This window comes from Trichomycterus rosablanca, chromosome 17 (genome assembly GCF_030014385.1).
Source record: "Trichomycterus rosablanca isolate fTriRos1 chromosome 17, fTriRos1.hap1, whole genome shotgun sequence".
Taxonomy (NCBI): Eukaryota; Metazoa; Chordata; class Actinopteri; order Siluriformes; family Trichomycteridae; genus Trichomycterus; species Trichomycterus rosablanca.
In genome coordinates this window covers 8515611-8541480 of record NC_086004.1, presented here as the reverse complement: position 1 = coordinate 8541480, position 25870 = coordinate 8515611, and the positions used below count along the sequence as shown (strand labels likewise).

At 42.3% G+C, this 25870-nt stretch overlaps 1 protein-coding gene across 1 annotated transcript in view; it reads right to left on the bottom strand.

The window, feature by feature from the left end:
• Nucleotides 1-25870, bottom strand: part of neo1a (neogenin 1a) — a 189368-nt gene that overhangs the window by 111207 nt on the left and 52291 nt on the right. Inside the window, exon 2 of the mRNA XM_063012505.1 lies at nt 10867-11175. Within this exon, the coding sequence (XP_062868575.1) occupies nt 10867-11175 (309 nt within the window). The remainder of the gene's footprint in view (nt 1-10866; nt 11176-25870) is intronic.

The following is a 25870-nucleotide window of genomic DNA, read 5'->3' as shown; positions in this document are numbered from 1 at the left end:
TTGGTTGGAAACGGTGAGGGTGGGAGGAGTAGTAATTGGTCCTGTCCGAGAGACTGAGAGAGAGCTTATAGTCCGGATTTTCACCTTTTTGGATGCTCAGAGAAGCTTTAAGAGGAAGAAGGTTTTCATGTGATGATTATGTGAGAGCAGCGGTGAATCAGTGGCTACACGCTCAACCTAAAACAACCGTTTTTTGCTGATGGCATTAAAAAGTTGGTACGACACTGGGGAAAAATGCATCAGAAGGTGACTATGTAGAAAAGTGATGTCATTTGTTTTTGAAATTCTTAATAAATAGAGTTAAAAGATCCTGTGGGATTTCTTCTCTGCCAGTGCAGGTACGCTATATGACCACATGATCATGTGTGTTGAACATTTTATTTCAAGGCCATCATAACTTGAAGACTTCCAATTTTTTATAAGAGTTTGGAGTAGGTCTAATAATTGTTGCCCGTTCAGTCAAATTAGCATTTGTAAGATCCGGCCTGGCTCAAAATGAATGTAACAATCCATCCCAAAAATTTCTTTAGGTCAGGACTTTGTATAGACAGATCACTGAAGATCATCTTCACATTATCTGGCAAAAGTGAGGATCTTTTCCTGTTTATAACCCTGCAACTGAAAACAGATGCTCAGGGTACTAATATGAACCATTTCTAGATGCAAATTACATCAGTAACGCATGTTTAGAGTGACACAAACATAGCCCAATAAAAATCGTTTGATTAAAAATTTTATTCTCAATTAATTTTTTTTTTATCGCGATTAAAATGTACTAATTAACAAGATTAATGACAGCCCTATATATATATATATAAAAACACATACGTACATACATATACTGCGTCATCCAAAACTGTGTTTGTTCTCCCGTGTGGCTCCTAGCATGGCTGGATCAGACAGTGCACTGTGTAATTAGCGCTTTACTTAGATATTAGTCAAGACACAAAGTTCATGAAATCACCCCAAGCAACATTCTTATCTAAAATGTGTTCATGTTCCCATCCCTGCCAAAAGCTCATTTATTCCAAAGAAGTGCTTTCATATCACAACCACTTTCTTTGTGTAAACAAAGCTGATTTAGCTTTAGCTAATTCTCATGTTATCTTAACTGGGGATGTCAATGCTTAACCGGTTAACCGATAACCAACAAAAACGTCATTGTTTGATTAGTGCTGTCTGTTAAAATGTCATTTAAATTATTTGCCAACAGCGGAAATGTGATAAATCCTGTACACCTACATTAATCATGTCAGGAAAAGCTTGAAGATAGCAACTGCGTCTCTGTTATCTGATTAGCGTGTTTAGTTAGCAGTGAAGCATGTGTGACTTGTTGATAGGAAACTCTGTAATGTGTTTTATACTTTGGTGGGACGCTAGAAGCTTGACGTTTATCGATTACCTGTTAAATGAAAGCTAGTTCTCTGTTATGCACTACACCAGTGTTTCTCAACCTTTTTTCAGTCACGGCACCCTTTAAAAGTATGCAAAATCTCAAGTCACCCCAGTCTAAAATGTATTAAAAAACTTACTTTTAATGGGAAACCTGAGCCTGGGATGATGCACACAATCGCCCTATTCTGGCAGGGATGGATGAGAGGCAGAAACGGAGCTCCTAGTCCAGAGCCCTCAGTCGCTCTCTTTACTTGTTTTTGATGTAAGTTAGGCTCGAAAAGCTCAGTTCGTGCCATGAACGAATCAGATTTAACATAATTAAACAAGTTTATAGTTTATTTTTCAATTATTTGTCATTATACTAAGAGCACTGCTTCTTTTCTGCATGTTCTCTCTGTAGCTCGGTTACGGCTCTCTCAACTCAAACTCAAAAGAAGCTTTATTGGCATTACAAATAAAGACATTCGTATTGCCAAAGCAAGTTAGAGAGAAATAATAAAAATAACAGTAAGAAAGAACAAATATATACAAAACAGTTACATGTGCAAAAAATATAGAAAATAGAATAACATATTAATAAAATAACAATAAAAATTATAATATTTACAGTAATGAGGTAGTAATAACGATCAGTTTGTGTGTGTGTCTCTCTCTCTCTCGCTCTCTCTCTCTCTCTCTGTGTGTGTGTCGTTTGCTCTCCGCTAGGGCTGGGCGATATGGATCAAAAGTAATATCTCGATATTTTTTCGCTGAACCACGATATACGATATATATCTCGATATTTTTTCATCCCATAAGGTAATAACAAAAAGACACTTCTGAGACAAAGCTACATGTTCCAAATTTTTTACAGGCACTTTTATTAACATTCATGCTGGGGAAGCTTCACACAAGAACTATTTTTCTTTAAAAAAAAAAAAGAACTATTCTTAGAAAAAGTTTGTTGTTTTCTAACGTCTCACCTGTCGTGTAATGTGAATTACAAATATATTGTCTGGCCCTTTAAGAATGTTAAGTGCACTATAGGGCGCAGGGAGCGAGTGTGTAGGGAAGGTGTCGGAATTTATCGTTTCCGAGCTTGTGTGACATTAAATATAGCGTTCTCGTTAAACCCCCCTCACATGTTTGGACTTTATAAATTATTTTATGTATATGTCGCCACAACATTAACATTTACATTAATATTTTCTTTTACTGTATAGAACTCAGTTCTGTAATACAGGCAGAACTAATCGTTCATGTTACTGTGTAACTATTACAACATTTCATGCATTTTAATCAGCGTTCTGCTTCATGCACTTTATTATTATTTAACAGCTTTATTTGTTGTTTAATTGCTGTTTGCTCCTTGTTTACTGCAGAGTTAGTTCATGCAATTTTATTAATTTTTGGTTGTTTATTGGCCAAGAACAAGAAATACTATAATACATGATAAATAAATAAATGAGTCTCGGACGTCGGGCGATCATCCAGTATAAACTAACACGTCCACGTACAACATCCAGTACAGAAATCACTCCCCATAATGTTTGTATTTTACAGATATAGCAAATATCTATACATGCACATCACATATACAAACACAAGAGTCAGAACAACAGGAGATACACCGTTACGTGCATGCGCTTGTATGTATTTCCGTTTTCCAATATTGGTTTTAGAAACGAATAACGACTCGTTTTCTTGTTTATCAACTTTGGGATTTGAAGTGAAAAACGAATGATCAAAGGTACACGGAGCTGGAACCTTTTGTCTGGACTTGTTTTGGGCATTCTCTACAGAATACATTATTCCGCTGCTCATCTGATACTTCTCCACCACTGAATCCGAACCATCTCCAAATAATTGAGCCATTATTATTCTTTTTACTAAGCAGCTCCTCCACCGTCTCCATGCTATCACGGGAGTTTTACTTACAGAAATGTGTTCAGAAAGGCGGTGGGGAGGGAGGGGCGAGTTGTGTTCAGTGAGGGAGAGGGGCGGGGCAGGTGAACATGTGCAGAGACTAACTGAGAGAAGAGAAAGACGAACTGTCGGATCTAATTGGAACGCAACATCTATATCGATATACGCGATATTGTCTTATCTTATATCGCGTATGAAAATATATCGATATATTTTATAAAATCTCGATATATCGCCCAGCCCTACTCTCCGCTCTCGGATTTGAATTTCGACAATAAAAAGCTCTTATTATGACTGATTAATTCCCTCTACTGATGCGAAGCAGAATGCGTGGATTACAGCCGATAAGAACTGTGCGGAAATAAAAATATATATATAGCGGCTCCCAGAGGCGCGACTCGGTTCCTTTTGTTCATTTTAAAGAGCCGTTCAATAGAATCGGATCGTTCGCGAACGACCCATCACTATCAGAATATTTTTGACGGCACCCCTGACGAAGCCAGGCGGCACCCCGGTGGAGAAATGCTGCACTACACTACGCACAGCCTCATCACTGAACCCAGTAAATAAAGTCAATAAATCATCAGTGTTCACGTAGAATTAAAGTTCTGTATGATTTAATATGGGTTTATGAAGCAGGCACATGCTAACACTGACAAAATGGCAACTTGTGTGTTTGGTACAAACAACATCTATTAATAGAGGACAGCTTGTGTCTGATATGAAAAAGAAAACATTTTTGTAAAAATCTCAAAACGACAACAAAAACAAGAACTACAACAAAGCAGCCGCATGTCTCTGCCTCTGATTAGATTCTGACTGGACTTAGCTAGGTGCTAAATGCAATGCTAACCCAGGCTAACCTGCATTAGCAGTCCTGTCCCTCTGATAAACCCTTGCAGCCTGAACCGCTCACTACACTAACACAATCAGAGACCCTGCTTCAAAACACCCAGCAATGAAATCTATCTGACAGCAGCTGGTATCAGAGGTGTTTGAGATTCATAGCTGTTCGTTTCGTTTGTGTTAGAGTCGCTGGGCTGCAGCCTCCGTGGCCGTGTGAAATGAAACCCTGAGTGAATGGCAGGAATGAAAGCAGCTCAGGGAACAGCAGCAGCGAAGCCCAAGCAGAGGTCAAGTGATACCCCTTTATCAGTGGTAATGTGCCAGACCTATCGAAGGATTAAGGAACCTATTTAAGAATTGCTTCACATTTCAAGATTTTTAAATTTGTTAAATCATTTGTAAGTGGCACAGTAGCACTAATACGTGAACCCACCACTGCTGAGCCCACACATGTCACTTTTCCAAAATCCCAAATATTTAGACACTTTTCCACTGGAAAATCACAGGTTCTCAGCCAAAAGAATACTCTGGCTGGTCTGGAACCCACAAATCTGAGACGCAAGCAAATTTAGGGTCCTAGTATGACCATAGTAGGACTGTTCGCACCAGCACTTGGAGAAAAAACATGTTAAATATTTGACTGTGCCTGAGGGCAGCAATCGTTGAAGGGGTTCCTCTTTGCTGCTGAACTCAATACATGGATAGCAGTGCGTGACTCTCCACACATGAAGCTGTTCTTTATAAGAACAGGTAAAAATAAGTGTTGGTGACTAAGGGGGCACATGATAGTCTGCGGCTCAGACTGATGGTCTCGGTCAAAGTGGATATCTGTGCCTGTGGAGGGAAATGTGACTCTGAAATTGTCGCAAAACAAAAGAACAGTTGCAGCCTAGTGGTTAAACTACTTGACTAGTAATGGAAAGGTTGCTGGTTCAAGCCCTACCACTGCCAGGTTGCCACTGTTGGGCCCTTGAGCAAGGCCCTTAACCCTTAATTGCTTAGAAAATATACTGTCACAGTACTGTAAGTCAGTTTGGATAAAAGCGTCTGCTAAATGCTGAAAATGTAAATGTAACATTAAATACGACTAGATGGAGAGAAAAAAAAAATATTTAAAAAAACTACATACTGTGTTACATCAAAAAATGACTTGGGTTGTTGCCATGGTGAAAAATGACACCATGACAACCGTGTCCCTAACGTAGTCAGGCCAGAATACACACCTATCACACGACTTGGAGCAATGTTTTACCTCAGGTTTCCAACATTCCATAATGGGTCTGTCCAAAAACCTAGTGAGCTCTCTACATAGATGCATTTTACATCATCCTACACACTCCAGAGAAGAAGGCATGTCTAAATTCTTAGATGCCTTAAGATGCTGCCTACTAAGGTGCCTTATTTCGAAGCTATAATGTGACTAAATAATGAGGGAGCATACGATGCTTCTTTAGCGGTGAAGGCAATCCCAGCATTCAGTGCAGAACAATTTTTCTCACCAAAGATTTCATACAAACGAGTTCTTTTCAAATGTAAATAAATTCTCATTTATTTTTAATTAGCAAATTCTGGCTGGTCAGTGACAATGTAACCGTTTTGGGTACACGGAGGAAGATGTTAGCTGGCGTGCTAGCCCATTGGTTTGAATGGCCTGAGGCTAACTGTGTTAGCTTAGTAAGCCAAAACTGAGGTGACGTAATCGCCGTCTAAGTAGTGCGTCTAAAAAACGTGCCTTATTAGTTCAATGTCTTATTAGAATCCTCTCTACTTAGGTGCCTAGGTAGGCAGCAGGCAGCAAGGCAGCTTACAAGGTTTTTGAACAGACCCAAAGTCTGTTGTTTTATGGATGAAAAATAGTGATGTCTTTATGTGACTACATCACACTACATTCTCGTAAAACAACACCCGACCTTTAAACTCTTGGTGTTAAGTGAAGGAAAAGCAACAGCTCGTAAACTGTGGCATTTGTAATCGAATCTGTGGCCTATTGCATGCACGAGAAGCGTAAATGGATTTTCTGTGTCTTAATAAACTCATGCTAGAAAAAGATCTCCAAATAGGCTGGTGTAGAGGACCATAACGGGAGGAAGCCTAATCTTGGCAGCCCTCTTCACATAAGGGAGCAGATGTATGATACCCTTGCACCCCTTTCTTCCCTTTTCAGCCAGTACTGATCCAGTATTCTGTATAATGTCAGTCTCCATGTTTATGCTTTCTACTGAATGGGATTTCAAACAGTTGAGCGGGTTGAATAAGCACTTTGGGGGAGGGAGGCGGGGTTGGGGTAGATGTTTAGACAATTCGCTCAGTACAAGTCGGTCAAAACCTACTGTTTTACCTCCAGTTATTGTACAGTAATGATGATGACTGGTGCAGACTGGAGACTCATTTTAAACCCAAGCAGACAAACACCAGAACTTTACACAGAACGTAAACACGGCCAGTGATCTAACCTGGGCTACCTTCTGTACCTCTGTTTTGCCAATCCTTCACTGGTATTACCCCCTAGTTATCAGCCTGCAAGTCACAACAATGCTGCCATTATTTCCAGCACAATGAAAATGTAACGACCGACGCCAAATACAAGCAATTAACCTTTTCCTTGCACATTTACCAGGCACCACGGATTGATCACGGCCTCAAGGGGGAAACACAGTGATTGAGCAAGAACATCCTCACCTGAAAACTCCCCTTCCCCCATCAAGAGAAGAATAAAAGGACGGTCCTTTTTGTGCATTAAAATTCACATTGCATTACCAAAGCAACAAAGCACTCAATGAACAAATGGCATAAAGATGGTAAAAAAAAATTCTGAGAAGGATTTTTTGCCTCAAGGATCTTTATCTCATACACAGACAATACCAAGCTAGAAGTATCTGCTGAGAAAGATAGTATTGATGCAGCGTCCGGCAGGGCTTTTCTTTAGCCTCCAGGCACCACAGGTCACTTCATTTTCCCCATAATAGGACAGGCACAGGGTCCAGGAACCCAGAGATGCACAAACATCCTCGTCTCCAATGCTAAATAACAATACCAAAGACTTGAAGTGTATGCTGAATGCCTCAGGATGTCTCAGTTATCCAAATATTACTGGCATTTCCATCTTATGTTGAGAAATAACATGTTTGATCATACGCAGGCATGAGAAGCACTTCAAGAGACAAATCAATCACTTCTGGAAGAGGCTTCTATTGAGAACATGAAGCAGAAACCAAATAAAAAATAAAAATAAAAATAAAAAAATAAAATTCAAAAAATGTTCATAATGCCGCTCAAGTGGCGCAGAGGTAAAACACACTAGCACACCACAGCTGGGATTTTGAATACATCGTATTGAATCTCAGCTGAATCTGGGCTGGGCGGCTGCATGAACAACGATTGGCTGTTGTTCATAGGTAGGACAAGCCGGATAGGGACTCCTCATAACTGAGCAAATTACAATCTCTGCTGGCTGATTGATGGTGCCTGCACAAGGACGGGGAGATAGTGCGGATCAGGGTGTGGCTCTCCGTACACAGAGCTGGTCCACAGCTGATCTCGTCTGGTGTGGGTGACAAAATGCATACGGCTGCCCATGTGTCAGAGGGGGCGTGGGTTAGCTTCGTTCTCCTCAATCAGAGCCGGGGCCGGCATAAGTGGAGAGAAAGCGTGACGCAATCAGGCAATTGGATGCGCTAGAAAATTTTAATAATTAGGACAGTGGTAGTCTAGTGGGTCGAGTTTTCGGTTATCAATCAAAAAGTTGTGGGTGCCATACAATGACTGACCCTAAGCCCGTTTCGATCTGAAGAACTCTGATTCTTCTTCCATTCAAGCTTCTGAGAACTTTGGTGCTTTTTTAAAGAACCAGCCTAGCAGTTTTTGCGAGCCAAGGATGCGTCATCAACAGTGGGTGTTGCACAACAGAAGTTAATATTACTAACATGAACACTTGGATTTTCTATCCTCTAAAACATAACACGCTCACGGATGGTGTCACGATTCGTGCTGAAAACCTTGCAGTCTTTGGTTCCACTCACAGTTCACAGTTTAAAAGCTTGAGCTTGAGCTCAGCTTCCTAACAAAGTGGGATACGCAGAAAATAATGTAATCGTACTGTACATGAGTACATAGATATGAGACAAATAAATTATTCTACTCTAAAAAAAAAAAAAAAAGTCGGACCAAGTTTTTGGACCAAGACCAAGTAATCGCTGACTTGGCTTTTGAGCTTTGGGTTGTTCATATTCAGAGAATTAATCCAGATGCAGCCAGCTACAAGCTACAAGTCAGGCTGAAGTCCCACAATGAATGTAAGAATCCTTACAAAGTTTTTGGTGTATACAATAGGGATGTAACGATACACTCTACCCACGATGCGATGCAATTCAGGATACGATTTTTTTTTTTACACAAAATTACATTGAAGACAAATTATTTCCATTAAAAAAAAACCAAATAAAATACTGCATTTGTGCTTATATTTTATTTATCTAAATAATGAATGCCCTTTTATTTCTGAGGTAGGTACAGACTATGTAAAATAATGCTGCACATTTCCCTTTTTGTGTAAAAAAAAAACTGAAATAAATCCCACATTAAATAAATAAGTGAATAATACAAATAAAGAAAGTATCCTCACATAAATAAATTTGGCTGGAAAATTCCGAACCTGGCACGTAGTGACGTCAACCAGGCGAGGTGTATAGCGCCAGTGCCCTCTGCTGTTTTAAAGTGAATATCGATTCATTATACATGTAAACCGATTTGAATCGTTACACATGTGAATCGATTTTTAACTGTCTTGTGGTGCATCGTTACATCCCTAGTATACAGGGTTCATACATATTTGATTCCATATGAAGGACGTCCTTTTCCAATATTAACACAACAAAATAATTCAGCTACTGCTCAAAAGCACCAAAGCAAAACTTTTTACAGTTGCAAAATTTTCCAATAGTACAGAACAGGGACATAATGGCCTTCTAAGAAATTCTCAGGGTTTGCCAAAGCACAGGTTACATTTTAGCATAAAATCCAAGACAAACAGCAAATAATCACTGCTGCCAGCCTAGCAGAAACCAAACAGGGTCACTTTCATCCCGCCTCCACAGACCTTACAATGCTAACACTGCACGGCCAACCAAACCCCGTCTGACAACATTAACAATGAGGCGGCATCAGTGAGGACAAACAAACGTGCCTCATTGAACTGCAACCTACATCGAACAATGATGCCATTGATCAGCTCGAAAAGGAAATTGACATGCAAGCGTCAAGGTTTAAATTAAATACGAATGCAAATGATCAGGTTCTTTTCAAAATGAGACTGAAATACACCTGAGACACCCCTGCACATGTCGATACGCTGTACAACGAGAGACGGGATAAAGACAACCTCCAGTACTGATCAATAAAATCATTTATTCATTTATTTCTATGTGGGTGTACAATGACTAACTGTAGTTCATCCTTTGTGCACAAATTGACAGGATTTCTCTGGATTGGTAGCAGGTAATAAGTTCTAGTGAATGAATAAGATAATCCATTCATAAATACGTCAAGAAAAAAATTTATTCAAATCCAAATCCTGATAAACATTCTGCAAATGAAAATTGCATCTTGGTGTAAGTAAAAAAAATCTTAAATTATATGTGTATATTAATTAGCTATTATTAATTAATATTAATTAGATACGAGTATCTGATAACTGACAAATGAATACCTAATGTTGTTTGTTTAAACTTAAAAACAAACGTTAACCTCACATTGCCCCCTAGTGGTCAGCAAATACAATGAATCACTATTAGAAACAGGGCGACCGAGCGCTTGAATGGGGCAGCGGTAAAACATGCTAGCCCACCACTGCTGAGATCTCAAGTTCTTACGTATGACTCTCAGTTATCGGCTGGCTGGGCCTCTACACGGACATGATTGGCTGTGTCTGAGGGAGGGCTGACCAAAGGGATTCCTCATTGATCCGGCAATTCCAGTAGGTATTATTTGAGTGGTGGATGATTCTCAGCACTGCAGTGACAATGACATGGTGGTGGTGTGTTAGTGTGTGTTGTGCTGGTATGAGTGGAAAAGACACAACAATGCTGACAAACACCTCACTGTCACTGCTGGACTGAGAATAGTCCACCAACCAAAAATATCCAGCCAGCAGCGCCCTGTGACCACTGATAAAGATCTAGAAGATGACCAACTCAAACAGCAGCAATAGATGAACGATCGTCTCTGACTTTACATCTACGAGGTGGACCAACTAGGTAGGAGTGTCTAATAGAGTGGACAGTGAGTGGACACAGTGTTTAAAAACTCTGTCAGCATCGCTGTGTCTGATCCACTCATACCAGCACAACACACACTACCACACCATGTCAGTGTCACTGCAGTGCTGAGAATGATCCAACACCCAAATAATACCTGCTCTGTGGTGGTCCTCTGGGGGTCCTGACCATTGATGAACAGGGTGAAAGCAGGTTAAAAAGGTATGTAGAGAAATAGATGGACTACAGTCAGTAATTGTAGAACTACAAAGTGCTTCTATATGGTAAGTGGAGCCGATAAAATGGACAGTGAGTGTAGAAACAAGGAGGTGGTTTTAATGTTATGGCTGATCAATATATATCTTTCTTTTAACAGCTCCCCCTTGTGGAGAAACTTCTGTCTGCTAAATGTGTGTTCGAATATCGATATAACATCACATCACAACACAACATGACATCACATTCTTACCTGCTACGTTAAGTCTTGCTGTGCGACTGATGACGGTGCCCAGGCTGTCGATGGTGGCCACACACTGGTACACGCCCTCATCAGGTTTGTTGTGTTTAGAGTGCATCACAGAGCTGATGAGCAACGACCCGTCGGGTAAGACTTGTCTGCGATCGTCCGATGCCAGGTTCAGAAACGAACCGTCCTTTTTCCAGTGCACCTTGGCCGGAAGCTCGCTGTAGACGGAGCAGTTGAGCAGAACGGGTGATCCCCTCACCGCCAACGTGTCTGAGGGCTCCACGGAGAACCAGAAAGGACTGAACTGCCTCACTGCAAGGATGGAGAGAAAAAAACATATTAGACCTCTGTGCTTAGAATGGCTTCTAGCCTGTGGAGAAACGTGTTGGTCTGTGTATGCTTAACAAAGAAACGCTGGTGACCATAATGACAACAGTAGCTGTTATAGCTAGCACAGAATAAGAAAAGAATAAGGTATAAACAGGTCAGTATGGGGATGCTCGCTTTGTCAATGGAAAATCTAATGATGCAGCAAATCAATCACGACTACGACGGCGGCGGTTGGATTGGGCGTCATATATTTTGGGACGGTAAACAACACGTCCTTAGTTCAAAGCCTTCTAAAAATTCTTAATGTTCTTTATTATTCCTAAAATTATATCCATCCATCTGGTTGGCCATCCTCTTCCTCTTTTACCTTCAACTCACCTAATTTTTAAGCTGCTTATCCTAATCAGGGTCACAAGGGGTGCTGGAGCTCAGCTCTTAATGCGAGATCTCAATGGGTGCAAGGCACACAGAAACACCTTGGACAAGGCGCAATCCATCGCAGGGCAGACACAAACACAAACACATTCACTTCTTAACACACACACATACACAAACACACACACACATCTAAGGACAATTTTAGTATCTCCAGTTAACCTTACATGTCTTTGGACTGTTGGATGAAACCTAAGCTCCCGGAGGAAACCCACACGAACGCTGGGAGAACATGCAAACTACACCTTTTTTACAGTTAAATAAGGACAAAACAGAGATTGTGGTGTTTGGCCGCAAAGAAAAGAGGTCTAGTGTCAGTGAGCACCTCAGTTCCCGGGCTCTAAAAACCAAAGACCAAGTCCGAAATCTTGGCGTTCTAATAGACTCAGATCTCACATTCACCAGCCATATTAAAACCATCACCAAAACAGCCTTCTACCATCTTAGAAATATAGCCAAAATCAAGGGTCTAGTGTGCCAACAAGACCTAGAGAAGCTGATCCATGCTTTTATCTCCAGTAGGGTGGACTATTGTAATGGTCTCTTAACTGGACTTCCCAAAAAGACCATTAAACAGTTACAGCTCATTCAGAACGCTGCTGCTAGAGTTTTAACTAAGACGAAGAGAACTGAGCACATCACTCCAGTTCTAAAATCTCTACACTGGCTTCCGGTTAGTTACAGAATAGAATTTAAAGTGCTGCTACTGGTCTATAAATCACTGAATGGGTTCGGCCCAGAATACATCTCAGATACGTTTAGAGAATATAAACCCAGTAGATCTCTTAGATCCATGGACTCAGGTCAGCTAGTTGAGCTCAGAGTCCAAACTAAACATGGTGAAGCAGCATTTAGCTGTTGGGCTGCATATAACTGGAACAGACTGCCAGGAGATATTAGATGTTCCGCAAATGTAGAAATGTTTAAATCCAGGTTAAAAACTTTTCTTTTTTCTTGTGCCTATGATTGAGCTCGAAATTTTTGCTATTACCCTATTTCTTTTAGTTTTTCATGCTCTTAATAATTCTTTTTATAGAGTAGTGTACATTCTAAATTGTAGTGTATATTTTACTATATTTTCTTTTAATTTTTCATGTTCTTAATTTTTATCTCTCTTGTTTGAATTTCATGTTCTTAATTGTAACTAAATGTTTGCAAGAAGTCTTTCTGAGGTTCTAGATCTCAGGAATGTTTTAATGCTTTTAATTTTTGCTTATGTAAAGCACTTTGAATTGCCACTGTGTATAAAAGGTGATATACAAATAAACTTGCCTTGCCTTACACAGAAAGGACCCAAACCGCTCCACCTGGGAATCGAACCCAGGACCTTCTTGCCGTGAGGCAACAGTGCTACCTATCGAGTCACAGTGCCACCCCATTTACACTTCTTAATACACACACACAGGTCTAAAGACAATTTTAGTATCTCCAATTAATCTGACTGCATGTCTTTGGACCCCCGGACACCGGAGCTCCTGGTGGAAACCCACACAAACACAGGGAGAACATGCAAACTCTACACAGAAAGGACCCAAACCGCTCCACCTGGGAATCGAACCCAGAACCCTTAACACACACACACACACACAGATCTAAGGACAATTTTAGTATCTCCAATTAATTTGCATGTCTTTGGACTGTTGGAGGAAACCGGGGCTCCCAGAGGACACAGGGAGAACATGAACACTACACAGAAAGGACCCAAACCACTCCACCTGGGAATTGAACCCAGGACCTTCTTGCTGTGAGGCAACAGTGCTACCCACTGAGCCAATGTGATGCCCTACTTTCAACTCCTCCAAGCATAACAGTCCAGAAAAATTGGTTCTTTGGGCAAAGCTAGAACAAACCTATATGACAACAGACTCCACAGAGCGTACTGCTGGCATTTTAAGTTGAGAAAGGACTAGCAGTCCAGACACTCCTCTGACCAACCACAGCTCGGCTAATGAGGCTTTCTAGATTCCTCTCGAATCACATTGTACCCCTCGCACAGTAGTCACCAATCGACAGCTCTTAGTAATGGCCAGAATAGGTGTCACAGGCAGCCCATTTCTCCTCCCTCTCCAGCGGAATACGTGGGAGGTGGAGACAGTAATTGTGGTCAGGGAGATACCGCGAGCGCCGACGGGAGCTACACGCTATCTGCTGACTTTCATTTTTCTGATTACATCCACGACAGCACTGCAGCACTGACAAGATGCACAACAGCTGCTTTCGTTGGACGGCCCGTTCAGCCGCTAAAGGAGATAAATGGTCCTCTCTGGCAGATGTTAGGCTTAAAAAATAGAGCAGCACGTCACTGTGAGGGAGAAGCAGTTCCAGTGTAAACACATCTGGATCGAATTAAGGCCGGGAAGATGGATGCTGGAACGTGCTGACACGACGCATCAACAGTCGTCTGACAACAGGCGTTCATCATTCAGCTTTGGCCGGGTGTTTTAACGTAAAGGGATTGTGTTTGAACATAGTTTGCAAACAACAAGTTCAGAAGATAAACAGGTCGCTACGGGGACGCTGGATTATGATGCGGCAAATCAATCATGGCTATGAAGGAGGCGGGCTGGACCGGGCGATATTAAGTCATATAACTTAGCACGGTAAACAGCACGTCCTCAATTCGGAGAAAACGTGATAAGCCCTTGCATACTTCCTGCGAAACTACGTTTGTGGGCATTGCACAAAACCGAACGCGCCTTCGCGAGCTGACAAGCTGGCATACTTCCAGCGGTTTAGTTTTGCCCGTCGCGTCTGCTCCACAGCTGCAGGTGACGCTGTGACATTTATGATGTTAAGTTCCATGACTACCGAAAAACGATGGCTGCGTCCGAAATCACATACTTTTCCCCCCTCTTTTTTCCCCCCAGTCTAGTCGTGTCCAATTACCCTGAAGGGGTCCTCTATACTGATTCGACCCTTCACCGCTGACTGAGGACGCCTCTCGACTGACATGCGCCCCCTCCGGTATGCACAGTCAGTACAGATAGTGCATTTTTCACCTGCACGAGTCGAGTTCATATACTTGACGGGCACTGTGCACGGAGGGCCACACCCCCATCAGCATTATTCCTCAGCCCTGTCCAGGCACCATCAGTCAGCCAGCAGGGGCCGCAGTCGCACCAGTTATGAGGACCTATGATCCGACTTTCTTACCCCCTAAGAACAACAGCCAATCGTTGTTCATACTGCCGCCCAGCCCAGTCGGAAAGGCAGAGCTGAGGTTCGATACGATGTATTCGAAACCCCAACTCTGGTGAGCTAGCGTACTTTACCGCTGCGCCACCAGAGCGGCTCGAAATCACATACTCAAACAGCGTATCCTAAATCAGAGGCAGTACGCACTGCTCGGCCGGTACAGAACTAAGCTCTTTCAGTACGCAAGTGTGCTGTGTTTGCATACACAAAAATGGCTGCCCAAGTAGTAGATTATCCTGGTACTTTTCGCGTACTGTTTAACGTATTCGGACAAACTACCCACACCTGCATACTGTTCAGTATGGAAGTATGCGATTTCGAACGCAGCCGATGATCACAGTTGAGACGCTGCTCAAAATCGTCCATGTTTGGTTTCATGGCACGCCTCTTTTTTACCGACCAATCAGAGGCGTTGTCATGGAGTGTCGTCATCCGCGGAGTTCGCCCAGCTTCCTTGTCTTCCATGTGCGCGACACGTCCGTGGTTGTTCGCTTTCTCCGCAATTACGTCACATTGGTCGCCGAAGTCAATAGCTGTAGCCTAGTGGTTAAGGTACTGGACTAGTAATCAGAAGGTTTCTGGTTGCTGCTGTTGGGCCCTTGAGCAAGGCCTTTAACCCTCAATTGCTCAGACTGTATACTGTAACAGTACTGGAAGTCGCTTTGGATAAAGGCGTCTGCTAAATGCAGAAAATGTAAATGTATGTCACCTCCGCATGAAGTATGCTGAGGCCTTTAAGTGGACACTTGGATCTGGCTATTTTAGCCACATCTATTGCTAGTATGTGCACAGACAAACACTAATTCTGCTCCTGATTTGAAATGAATCCTGACAATCAGGTTTCAAAGTCTAGTGAAAAGCTTTCCCAGAAAAGAAGAGTCAGATTTACAGACAGCACAGACACAATATAAAAAAAGGATTTCTGCTATTAGCATCAGCATACATGGGTCTGCATATCACCCAGGTAGCCAAGCAGACAGATGGCTAAGCCTATCCTTGGGTTGAGAGATTCCTCCCTCCTGCAGGCCGTCACTAAAACTGCAAAGTTAATCATTAGCATCTTTAGCGGCTTTGCAGCTCCCAGGGAGTCTGGCAGCACGGCATGCTAAGCTCCCTACTAGCCCTGAGCCAAAACGCAGGACCATCTGCCTGCTGTAAACTCAACACCCCATAGCCAAACATGAGAAGCGAGTGGTGTCTCCTCTACATTTACTGTAAGTCAGCTATGCCTACGGGCACCCAGCTTAAAAAAAAACAGGCCTAACGCTACAGACTAGCATCTGAGCAGATTATGATCCAAGGCTATGAGAATCCCCTTAGCTTTTTAAACCATTAGCAAGGGTCCGTGCAGAATGAGCTGCTTAAAGGACTCAAAACTTAGAGTTCTGCCTAGGGAGATCATAAAACCAATGGACCCAATACAATAAGCCACTTTTATCAATGTTTCAAAAAAAAAGAGACTAGCAAACATACACTATATGGCCAAAAGTATGTGGACACCTGGCCATAATCCAAATATGGTTCTGATAGAAAGGTGTCAGACTACACAGTGCATCACAGTTTGTTGCGTATCAGACAGCAAAAGGGGGACCAACACAATATTTAAATGTGGTCATAATGTTATGCCTGATCACTGTATTATATATTGATTATATTAGTCTGTGAAAATTTGGGCCTATTCAGACAAAAGAGAATTTGTGAAGTCAGGCACTAGCATTAGTGCACTAGACCTGGCCAGCAACTGAGTTGAGGTCAGGATTCAGTGCAGGCCAATGGTTTCAAACCATTTCTCTATGGACCTTGCTTTGTGTACCCGCACACAGTCAACAGGAACAAGGAGGACACTCCCCAAAACTGTTGCTGCAATGTTAAAAGCATATCATTTATCTTATATAACTGATGTTCTACACCTCTTAGCAGTTGACTAGAACACTTGAACTCAATGACGAGGAAGACTGTCGACATTTTTTTTTATCATAAAGAGTATATAGTGCAACTGCTTGGAATCCAGTTGATGCATAAAGCTGGGGTCATCAAAGTCTGCTTTGAACTGGAGGGCATTTTCTGTCCCAGAGTAAAGCAGAAAAAACCTGGCAGGAACCTACGCCCTCTGATCCAAGAGACGGACAGATGGAAAGGCAACCAAGAGCCAATCATTCCCAGCTCAAGGATGGTACAGACAAGACCAGATTTAACAAAAATGAAGGCTTTTAATTGAAGCTTTCGTACTTAAACCCAGCATCTTCAGCTATTATGTACCAGGGGACTTAACAGTGGTGTTTTTTTGGATTTTACACCTTTATTTTCCATTGAAGTCATATTTAATTTCTGTTAGGTGCAGGCTAAAGGGCGGCACGGTGGCTAGGTGGGTAGCACTGTCGCCTCACAGCGAGAAGGTCCTGGGTCCGATCCCCGGGTGGGGCGGTCCGGGTCCTTTCTGCGCGCAGTTAGCATGTTCTCCCCGTGTCTGCGTGGGTTTCCTCCGAGTGCTCCGGTTTCCTCCCACAGTCCAAAGACATGCCGCTATGCAAATTGGAGACACTGAATTGTCCCATAGTTACCTATCAGCTGGGATGCACGGACCAGTGCATTGTAGTGCCGGTCCCAAGCCCGGATAAATAGGGAGGGTCGTGTCAGGAAGGGCATCCGGCGTAAAACTGTGTCAAATCCCGCCGGCGACCCCTAACGGGAAAAAGCCGGAAATGCCGACCCCGTAACCGAAAAACGGGACAAAGGCTGAGGAACAAGAAGAAGTTAGGTGCAGGCTAATGTCACTACACAGACGTCCCCTTCTATAGACATAGATCAGTCCAGACCCACTAACAGGTGACGTAATGAAGAGATAATCAGTGTTATTCACTTCATCATATGTTATAATGTTATGCCTGGTCGGTGTAAAATATATTTTGAATATTTAGTAATATTGACTTTTACCTACAAATAGATCCAAGATTACATACACATGCTTTAAAGCAATTCAAACAGCAAGATAAACTATACATTACAAAAATGGAGGCAAAAGTTTACACCAATTTACCTTTCATTCCTCAAACCATCTGACAAAATGCTTCAGTAAAGCCAGCATGGAGAAAATGAGGCTGTCTGCTGGATAAGTATTAGCTTTTACCCCTGCTGCCAGTCCAATGAAATCCACTTTATTACACAGCCGTAGATTCTTTAGGTTGGTTCAAGGATACGCTCGCAGGCTTCCAGACCCACGTAAATAAAAAGGAAATGTTTCCTGGAGCACTTACGTTCTCCTGAGAACGGTTAAACATTTCATATGAATAAAGTAATAATGATTTACTCTGGCTGATATTTGCACTGCTCTTGGGAACATGGTTTCATGTACTTAGAATTACGTGATTGGAAGATTGAGTGACCTTGAGTTCTGGATCTTATTAATAGTGAGGTGCCAACAATTGTTCCACACTGTCAAGGTAAGGCCCTGCAAGATACCCCAACAATCCAACCACCTGGAAATATAATTATTAGAGGTTTTGCCAAGTTAAACTACCAAAGCTAAAATAAATATTCAGCCAGTGGATACAAAAAAGGGACAGTGGAAGCCTAGTGGGTAGAGCTTTGGGCTATCAATTAAAAGTTTGATAGTCTGAATCCCAGCTCTGCCATGCTGCCACTGTTGGGTCCTTGAGCATGGCCTGTAACCCTGTCTGCTCCACTTACCATATAGAAGCACTTTGTAGTTCTACAATTACTGACTGTAGTCCATCTGTTTCTCTGCATGCTTTGTTACCCCCCTTTCATGCTGTTCTTCAATGGTCAGGACTCTCCCAGGACCACCACAGAGCAGGTATTATTTGGGTGGTGGATCATTCTCAGCACAGCAGTGACACTGACATGGTGGTGGTGTGTTAGTGTGTGTTAGTGTGCGCTGATGGAGTTTTTAAACACCTCACTGCTGGACTGAGAATAGTCTACCAACCAAAATATATCCAGCCAACAGCGCCCCATGGGCAGCATCCTGTGACCACTGATGAAGATCTAGAAGATGACCAACTCAAACAGCAGCAATAGATGAGCGATCGTCTCTGACTTTAAATCTACAAGGTGGACCAACTAGGTAGGAGTGTGTAATAGAGTGGACAGTGAGTGGACACGGTATTGAAAAGCTCCAGCAGCGCTGCTGTGTCTGATCCACTCATACCAGCACAACACACACTAACACACCACCACCATGTCATTGTCACTGCAGTGCTGAGAATCATCCACCACCTAAATAATACCTGCTCTGTAGTGATCCTGTGGGGTCCTGACCATTGAAGAACAGCATGAAAGGGGGCTAAGAAAGCATGCAGAGAAACAAATGGACTACAGTCAGTAATTGTAGAACTACAAAGTGCTTTTATATGGTAAATGGAGCTAATACAATGGACAGTGAGTGTAGAAACAAGGAGGTGGTTTTAATGTTATGGCTGATCGGTGCATATCTGACAAAGAAAGACATTCTATGTGGAAAAATTACACATATTTTATGAATATATTTGATTTTTTCTTAACAAGAAGCCAAATGAGCTCAGAGAAAGCTGCGATTAGGTCCATGGCAAGATCACTGAGCACAAACCTCAAACCCAAAGCAACTTTTTTTTATAAACTGAAGGTCAACAGTTATCTGTAAATAAAGCTCCTGTTGTTTGACCATTATATAATTTGAAAAGTCAATAAAAAAGACCCTCAAGAGCCACACAGAATTTCAAACAAATCGTATCATGAAACACCTTCAATCTATTTCCACCTTCACTCACTGGTGCTGCATTAAAAATTCTACACTTGTTCCTTTGACGGCGTTATATATAAACCACCCTTTCCAGCACAAAGAGAAAATGCCCCGTGGCTTCGCTTTATTGAGAAGCCAAATCTTCCCAGCTGTTTGACCTTCAGTTGAATGAATTTGCTGGAAACAAAATGAGCGTGAGGGAGGGAAACATTTTTATTACATCAGACAGTAAAAAACTGTAGCGTAATGAGACTGTCACAAATAAAGACTTCATTTATACGACGACAACTTTCTGTCCTCATCTCCTCCACCGCTTGCTCGGTTTTTTGTCGCTCCACCCCGAGCGTCAGGACCTCGTTAAGCCAACTGGAAATGCATCTCGCTTTCATGTCTGGCCTCCTCCGGCTTGTCTGTTGTTCTCCATGCTTGCCTTCATCTTCCAGTATCACCCCCTCCTTCCATCTGTCAACGCTAAGCACAATGAGAAATGTATCCGCCCACTTCTCACGAGGATGGGGGGGTGTTGGCGTCTTTTGAGGGTATAAAACTCTGATAAAACTGATCTGTGGTTGACGTTTGATTGGAGGAGCCATACTAAATATGTACCTACCAACCCACCTACTGGCATAGTTTAGTACTGGAGGATACTGGAGTACATAATTAAAACCCATGATAACAAATGTCACAGACTGGGACTGTTAAAGCCGTGTGGCACCAACATTCGATGCGTTTTTCTCCCATTTTCTCCCAATCTAGTGTAGTCAATTTGTCTTCCGCTGCTGGGGGATCCCCAATTTTTAGCAGTCGAGGAGGGTATATTGCTGCTCATACCTCCTCCAATCCACGCACAGCCCTTAACGGAACCCCTTTCCAGCCATGCACTCTGCACAGACCCCGCCCACATAGTCCGGTCATCCCTCCCTGCAAACACTGCCAATTATGCCCGCTAGATGGTGCCCAGCCGACCGGTGGCAACACCAAGTTTCGAACCGAGGAGTTCAGAATCTCGGTGCTGGTGTGCTAGCGGAATATCCCGCTGCACCAATTACATCACCTTTCTACATAGTGACATTCCGATGCATATTCCCGGCGTCGTACCAGCTTTTCGATGCCATCAGCAAAAAATGTTTTTTGGTTGAGCGTGTAGCCACTGATGCACCACTGCTTTCACATCATCACATGAATATCTTCTTCCACTTAAAGCTTCCTTGAGCATCCAAAAAGGTGGAAATCAGATGGTGTACAATCCAGACTATAAGCTCTCTCTTAGTCTCTCAGATAGGGCCGGGCGATTTTGCAAAAAAAAAAAAAATCTCGATTATTTTAAAATGATACCCGATTGTCGATTACGATTTCGATTTTTTTTTTGTTCTTGTATAATGCAATTAAAATAAGACTCAAATTTCTTTTTTTGCATTGTAATTAAAGGCTGCAGAAGTGCAAAAATAGTAACAGCACCACCTATAATTATCCTTTTAAGGGACTCAAACTTTATAACAATAACGATATCACAATAATTAACAATAATTAAAACAAAATAGATCTAAATTATCTATATCCTTATCTATCTATATCTAAGAATAGCTCACAAACAACTTTTATTTTAAATAATGTTCAGCAGAACCTCCTTACATTAGGAAAAAAAACTACAAAAAGTTCTTTACAGGTTTCTTAAAAGGAACACGAGCCTGTACTGTGCTGTTTCCACCACTGAGTGAGTCTGTATCAGTATCTACATTGGGGGGGGGCATCAAGTGATCACTCAGCTCAGCTTTGATTTTGTCGTCTTGTAATTTGGGGGTGGATACAACATTTTAAACATTTAAGGATGTGTAATGTGTCATTTTAGTCCCATAAAACTTTCAAACTGTATTAACCACTATTATGTGTCGTAGAATGATTCGATTCTATTGAACGGCCCTTTAAGCCAAAATAAAGGAACCGATTCGCGCATTTGGGAGTCGTTACATACATACGGCTCTTTAAAAGGAACCGAGACAAAAGATCCGACTCCCCATCGCAGAATTCACTGCAGTATTTTCCCAAACGCGCTTTTTTTTTACTCAGTAACGGATGTGATTTCAAATGTAGCGAATTACAATTCTTAGTACAAAACTTAAAAAAATTACAGGTTAAAGTAAAATTACAGGCTGTAAAATCTACTTTAAAAAGTACAAGTACACAAAAAAAACGACTCAATTACAGTAACGCGAGTAAATGTAATTCGTTACTTTCCAGCCAATCCTGATCGCGCTCATCGGCTCCGTATTTTGATTCAGTTCAGCGGTGTTTGATTCAGTGAATCTTAATTAAACTCTTCTGTTTGTGTCTCGTTTTGCCGATCGTGTTTGCGCTCCTTATTACTGAATCTAACCGTTTCTAATCTAATCTAATTAACTGTTTTCGCCCTTTTTATATTAAACTTTCCCTGATTTATATTCCACGGGCGTCTGGTCAGTTTCTGCTTCGTGACATGTTGGTATTTTAATTAAAATATAAAGTACGTAAACAATCGCGATTGTCACATTCTAACATCGGGTGAAAACGTTCATGCGAATTAACCGAATTAATCGTGAAAATCGCCCAGCCCTACTCTCAGACACGACCAATTACTGCTCCTCCCACCATCACCATTTCCAACCAAAATATAAAAGTGCGGAAACTTTTTGAAGATCCTCGTATTTCAAGTCAGATAGGTTTGAAAAAACTGGCTGAAAGAAGTGTGTTTTTATCTTGTTTTAACTCTCATATACAACATTAGCGAGGACACATCTAATGCAAGTGTGGCACCCCTGCCATGCTAGTAACTATAGTGCCCCAAACAAAAATGGACCTCAATACAAAAAAGGGGTAATAAATTGAGCAAGTTCATTAACCCACCCCCTTACAACATGACCAGGCATTCATGGCCTTTCAGGGTCAAGCTTTGATGAATTTAAATCCTGACCCATTCCCAAGTCTGAGGGGGGCACCCCACGAGTCATAATGCAGGGGCGGAACCGAAGACCATTTTTAAAGGTCACTGTCAGCGCTGAAGGAAGGGCTCAGAGTAGAAAATGGCTTTTGTTATCTTGTGCACTCCCTCCATCTTTTGTGCTCCACCAGACCCCGTTTACGATTCCAGCTACTAAAAAAGGCAGCCAGAATCCACACTGGCAGGGCACAGCTGGGAACGGGTGGCTAGATATCCCTATAGTCCCTTTGCCCTAGCAGTGTGAGGCCAGGGTGCAAAGTCTGTACAAAATGATGGGTAGGCTGCAGTGCCAGGTTTATTGGCTTGGCACAAGTTCAGTTGGCAGATTAAAGAGGAAAGGATCCAATTTTCACAGCTCCAAACATCTTAAGCTAGACTGCAAACTCTTGGCCAAGAAAAGCTTCCAGGGCCAACGTAAAGACACCATGTTTAAGCCAGTTCTGCCTCTCTGCAACTGTACTCAGCCAAACTGTTGACTTTGATTAGCAAAGTGAATAGATAGGGCCAAAGGGTCCAAATATCAACAGCATGTATAATAACACATTATAGATATCGCTAGCAACAAGAAATGTATCCTTTTATTTCATGTTAAATCACACTGGGTCTGTCCGAAAACCTAGTGAGATGCCTTGCTGCCTACTGCCTACCTAGGAAGCTGTCTAAGTAAAGAAGATTCTAATGAGACATTAAACTCATAAGGCAGATTATTCAGAAACACGTCGTACCAGCTTTTCAATGCCATCAGCAAAAATTTTTTTGGTTGAGTGTGTAGCCACTGCTGCACCACTGCTTTCACATCATCACCACATGAAACTCTTCTTCCCTTAAAGCTTCTTTGAGTGTCCAAAATGGGTCTGTCTGAAAACCTAGTGAGATGCCTTGCTGCCTACTGCCTACCTAGGCAGCTGTCTAAGTAAAGAGAATTCTAATAAGACATCGAACTCATAAGGCAGATTATTCAGACGCACTACTCAGACAGCAATTAGTCTTAGACTTAGACAGTTAGTCTCAGGCCATTCAAACAAATGGGCTGAGGCGCCACAATCTCCCTCTGTGTACTGAAAACTGTTAAACTGTCACTGACAAACCCGAATTTACAAATAAATTACACTTGTGCAGTAAAATACGCTAGCACACCAGAGCTGGGATTTCGAACACATCGTATCAAATCTCAGCTCTGCCATCTGGCTGGGCTGGGCGGCCACATGAACAACGATTGGCTGTTGCTCCAGGTAGGATGATTGGTGCAATTACGACCTCTGCTGGCTGACTGATGGCGCCTGCACAGAGTTGGGGAATAATGCTGATCAGGGTGTGGCTCTCCGTGCACAATGCTGATCCGCATTGCAGGTGAAAAGATGCAGTCGGTACTGCACATGTGTCGGAGGGGGCGTGTTTCAGTTGCAAAGCTCCTCAGTCATCAGTGAAGGGTTGTATTGGTAGAGGTGAAGCATAACGCAATCAGAGTAATTGGATATGACATATTTGTAATTTTTTGTGAGAAAAATATCGCAATATGACCAAAGACCTACTGTGGATAGTCCGCAAAGTTTTTTTTATATATATATATATATACAGTATATATAGTATATACCTGTATATATATACAGTGTATCACAAAAGTGAGTACACCCCTCACATTTCTGCAAATATTTCATTATATCTTTTCATGGGACAACACTATAGACATGAAACTTGGATATAACTTAGAGTAGTCAGTGTACAGCTTGTATAGCAGTGTAGATTTACTGTCTTCTGGAAATAACTCAACACACAGCCATTAATGTCTAAATAGCTGGCAACATAAGTGAGTACACCCCACAGTGAACATGTCCAAATTGTGCCCAAATGTGTCGTTGTCCCTCCCTGGTGTCATGTGTCAAGGTCCCAGGTGTAAATGGGGAGCAGGGCTGTTAAATTTGGTGTTTTGGGTACAATTCTCTCATACTGGCCACTGGATATTCAACATGGCACCTCATGGCAAAGAACTCTCTGAGGATGTGAGAAATAGAATTGTTGCTCTCCACAAAGATGGCCTGGGCTATAAGAAGATTGCTAACACCCTGAAACTGAGCTACAGCATGGTGGCCAAGGTCATACAGCGGTTTTCCAGGACAGGTTCCACTCGGAACAGGCTTCGCCAGGGTCGACCAAAGAAGTTGAGTCCACGTGTTCGGCGTGATATCCAGAGGTTGGCTTTAAAAAATAGACACATGAGTGCTGCCAGCATTGCTGCAGAGGTTGAAGACGTGGGAGGTCAGCCTGTCATTGCTCAGACCATACGCCGCACACTGCATCAACTGCATGGTCGTCATCCCAGAAGGAAGCTGACGCACAAGAAAGCCCGCAAACAGTTTGCTGAAGACAAGCAGTCCAAGAACATGGATTACTGGAATGCCCTGTGGTCTGACGAGACCAAGATAAACTTGTTTGGCTCAGATGGTGTCCAGCATGTGTGGCGGCGCCCTGGTGAGAAGTACCAAGACAACTGTATCCTGCCTACAGTCAAGCATGGTGGTGGTAGCATCATGGTCTTGGGCTGCATGAGTGTTGCTGGCACTGGGGAGCTGCAGTTCATTGAGGGAAACATGAATTCCAACATGTACTGTGACATTCTGAAACAGAGCATGATCCCCTCCCTCCGTTTCCAACAGGATAACGACCCCAAACACAACCTCCAAGATGACAACTGCCTTGCTGAGGAAGCTGAAGGTAAAGGTGATGGACTAAACCCAATTGAGCACCTGTGGCGCATCCTCAAGTGGAAGGTGGAGGAGTTCAAGGTGTCTAACATCCACCAGCTCTGTGATGTCATCATGGAGGAGTGGAAGAGGATTCCAGTAGCAACCTGTGCAGCTCTGGTGAATTCCATGCCCAGGAGGGTTAAGGCAGTGCTGGATAATAATGGTGGTCACACAAAATATTGACACTTTGGGCACAATTTGGACATGTTCACTGTGGGGTGTACTCACTTATGTTGCCAGCCATTTAGACATTAATGGCTGTGTGTTGAGTTATTTTCAGAAGACAGTAAATCTACACTGCTATACAAGTTGTACACTGACTACTCTAAGTTATATATAAGTTTTAGTTCTATAGTGTTGTCCCATGAAAAGATATAATAAAATATTTGCAGAAATGTGAGGGGTGTACTCACTTTTGTGATACACTGTATATATAAATAAAACCTTTTTTCTCCCTTTTAAGCACGTCCAATTGCCCGATTGCATCACGCTTCCTCTCCACCAATGCCGATCTCTGCTCTGATTGAGGAGAACGAAGCTAACCCACGCCCCCTCCGACACGTGGGCAGCATGCCGTATGCATCTTATCAC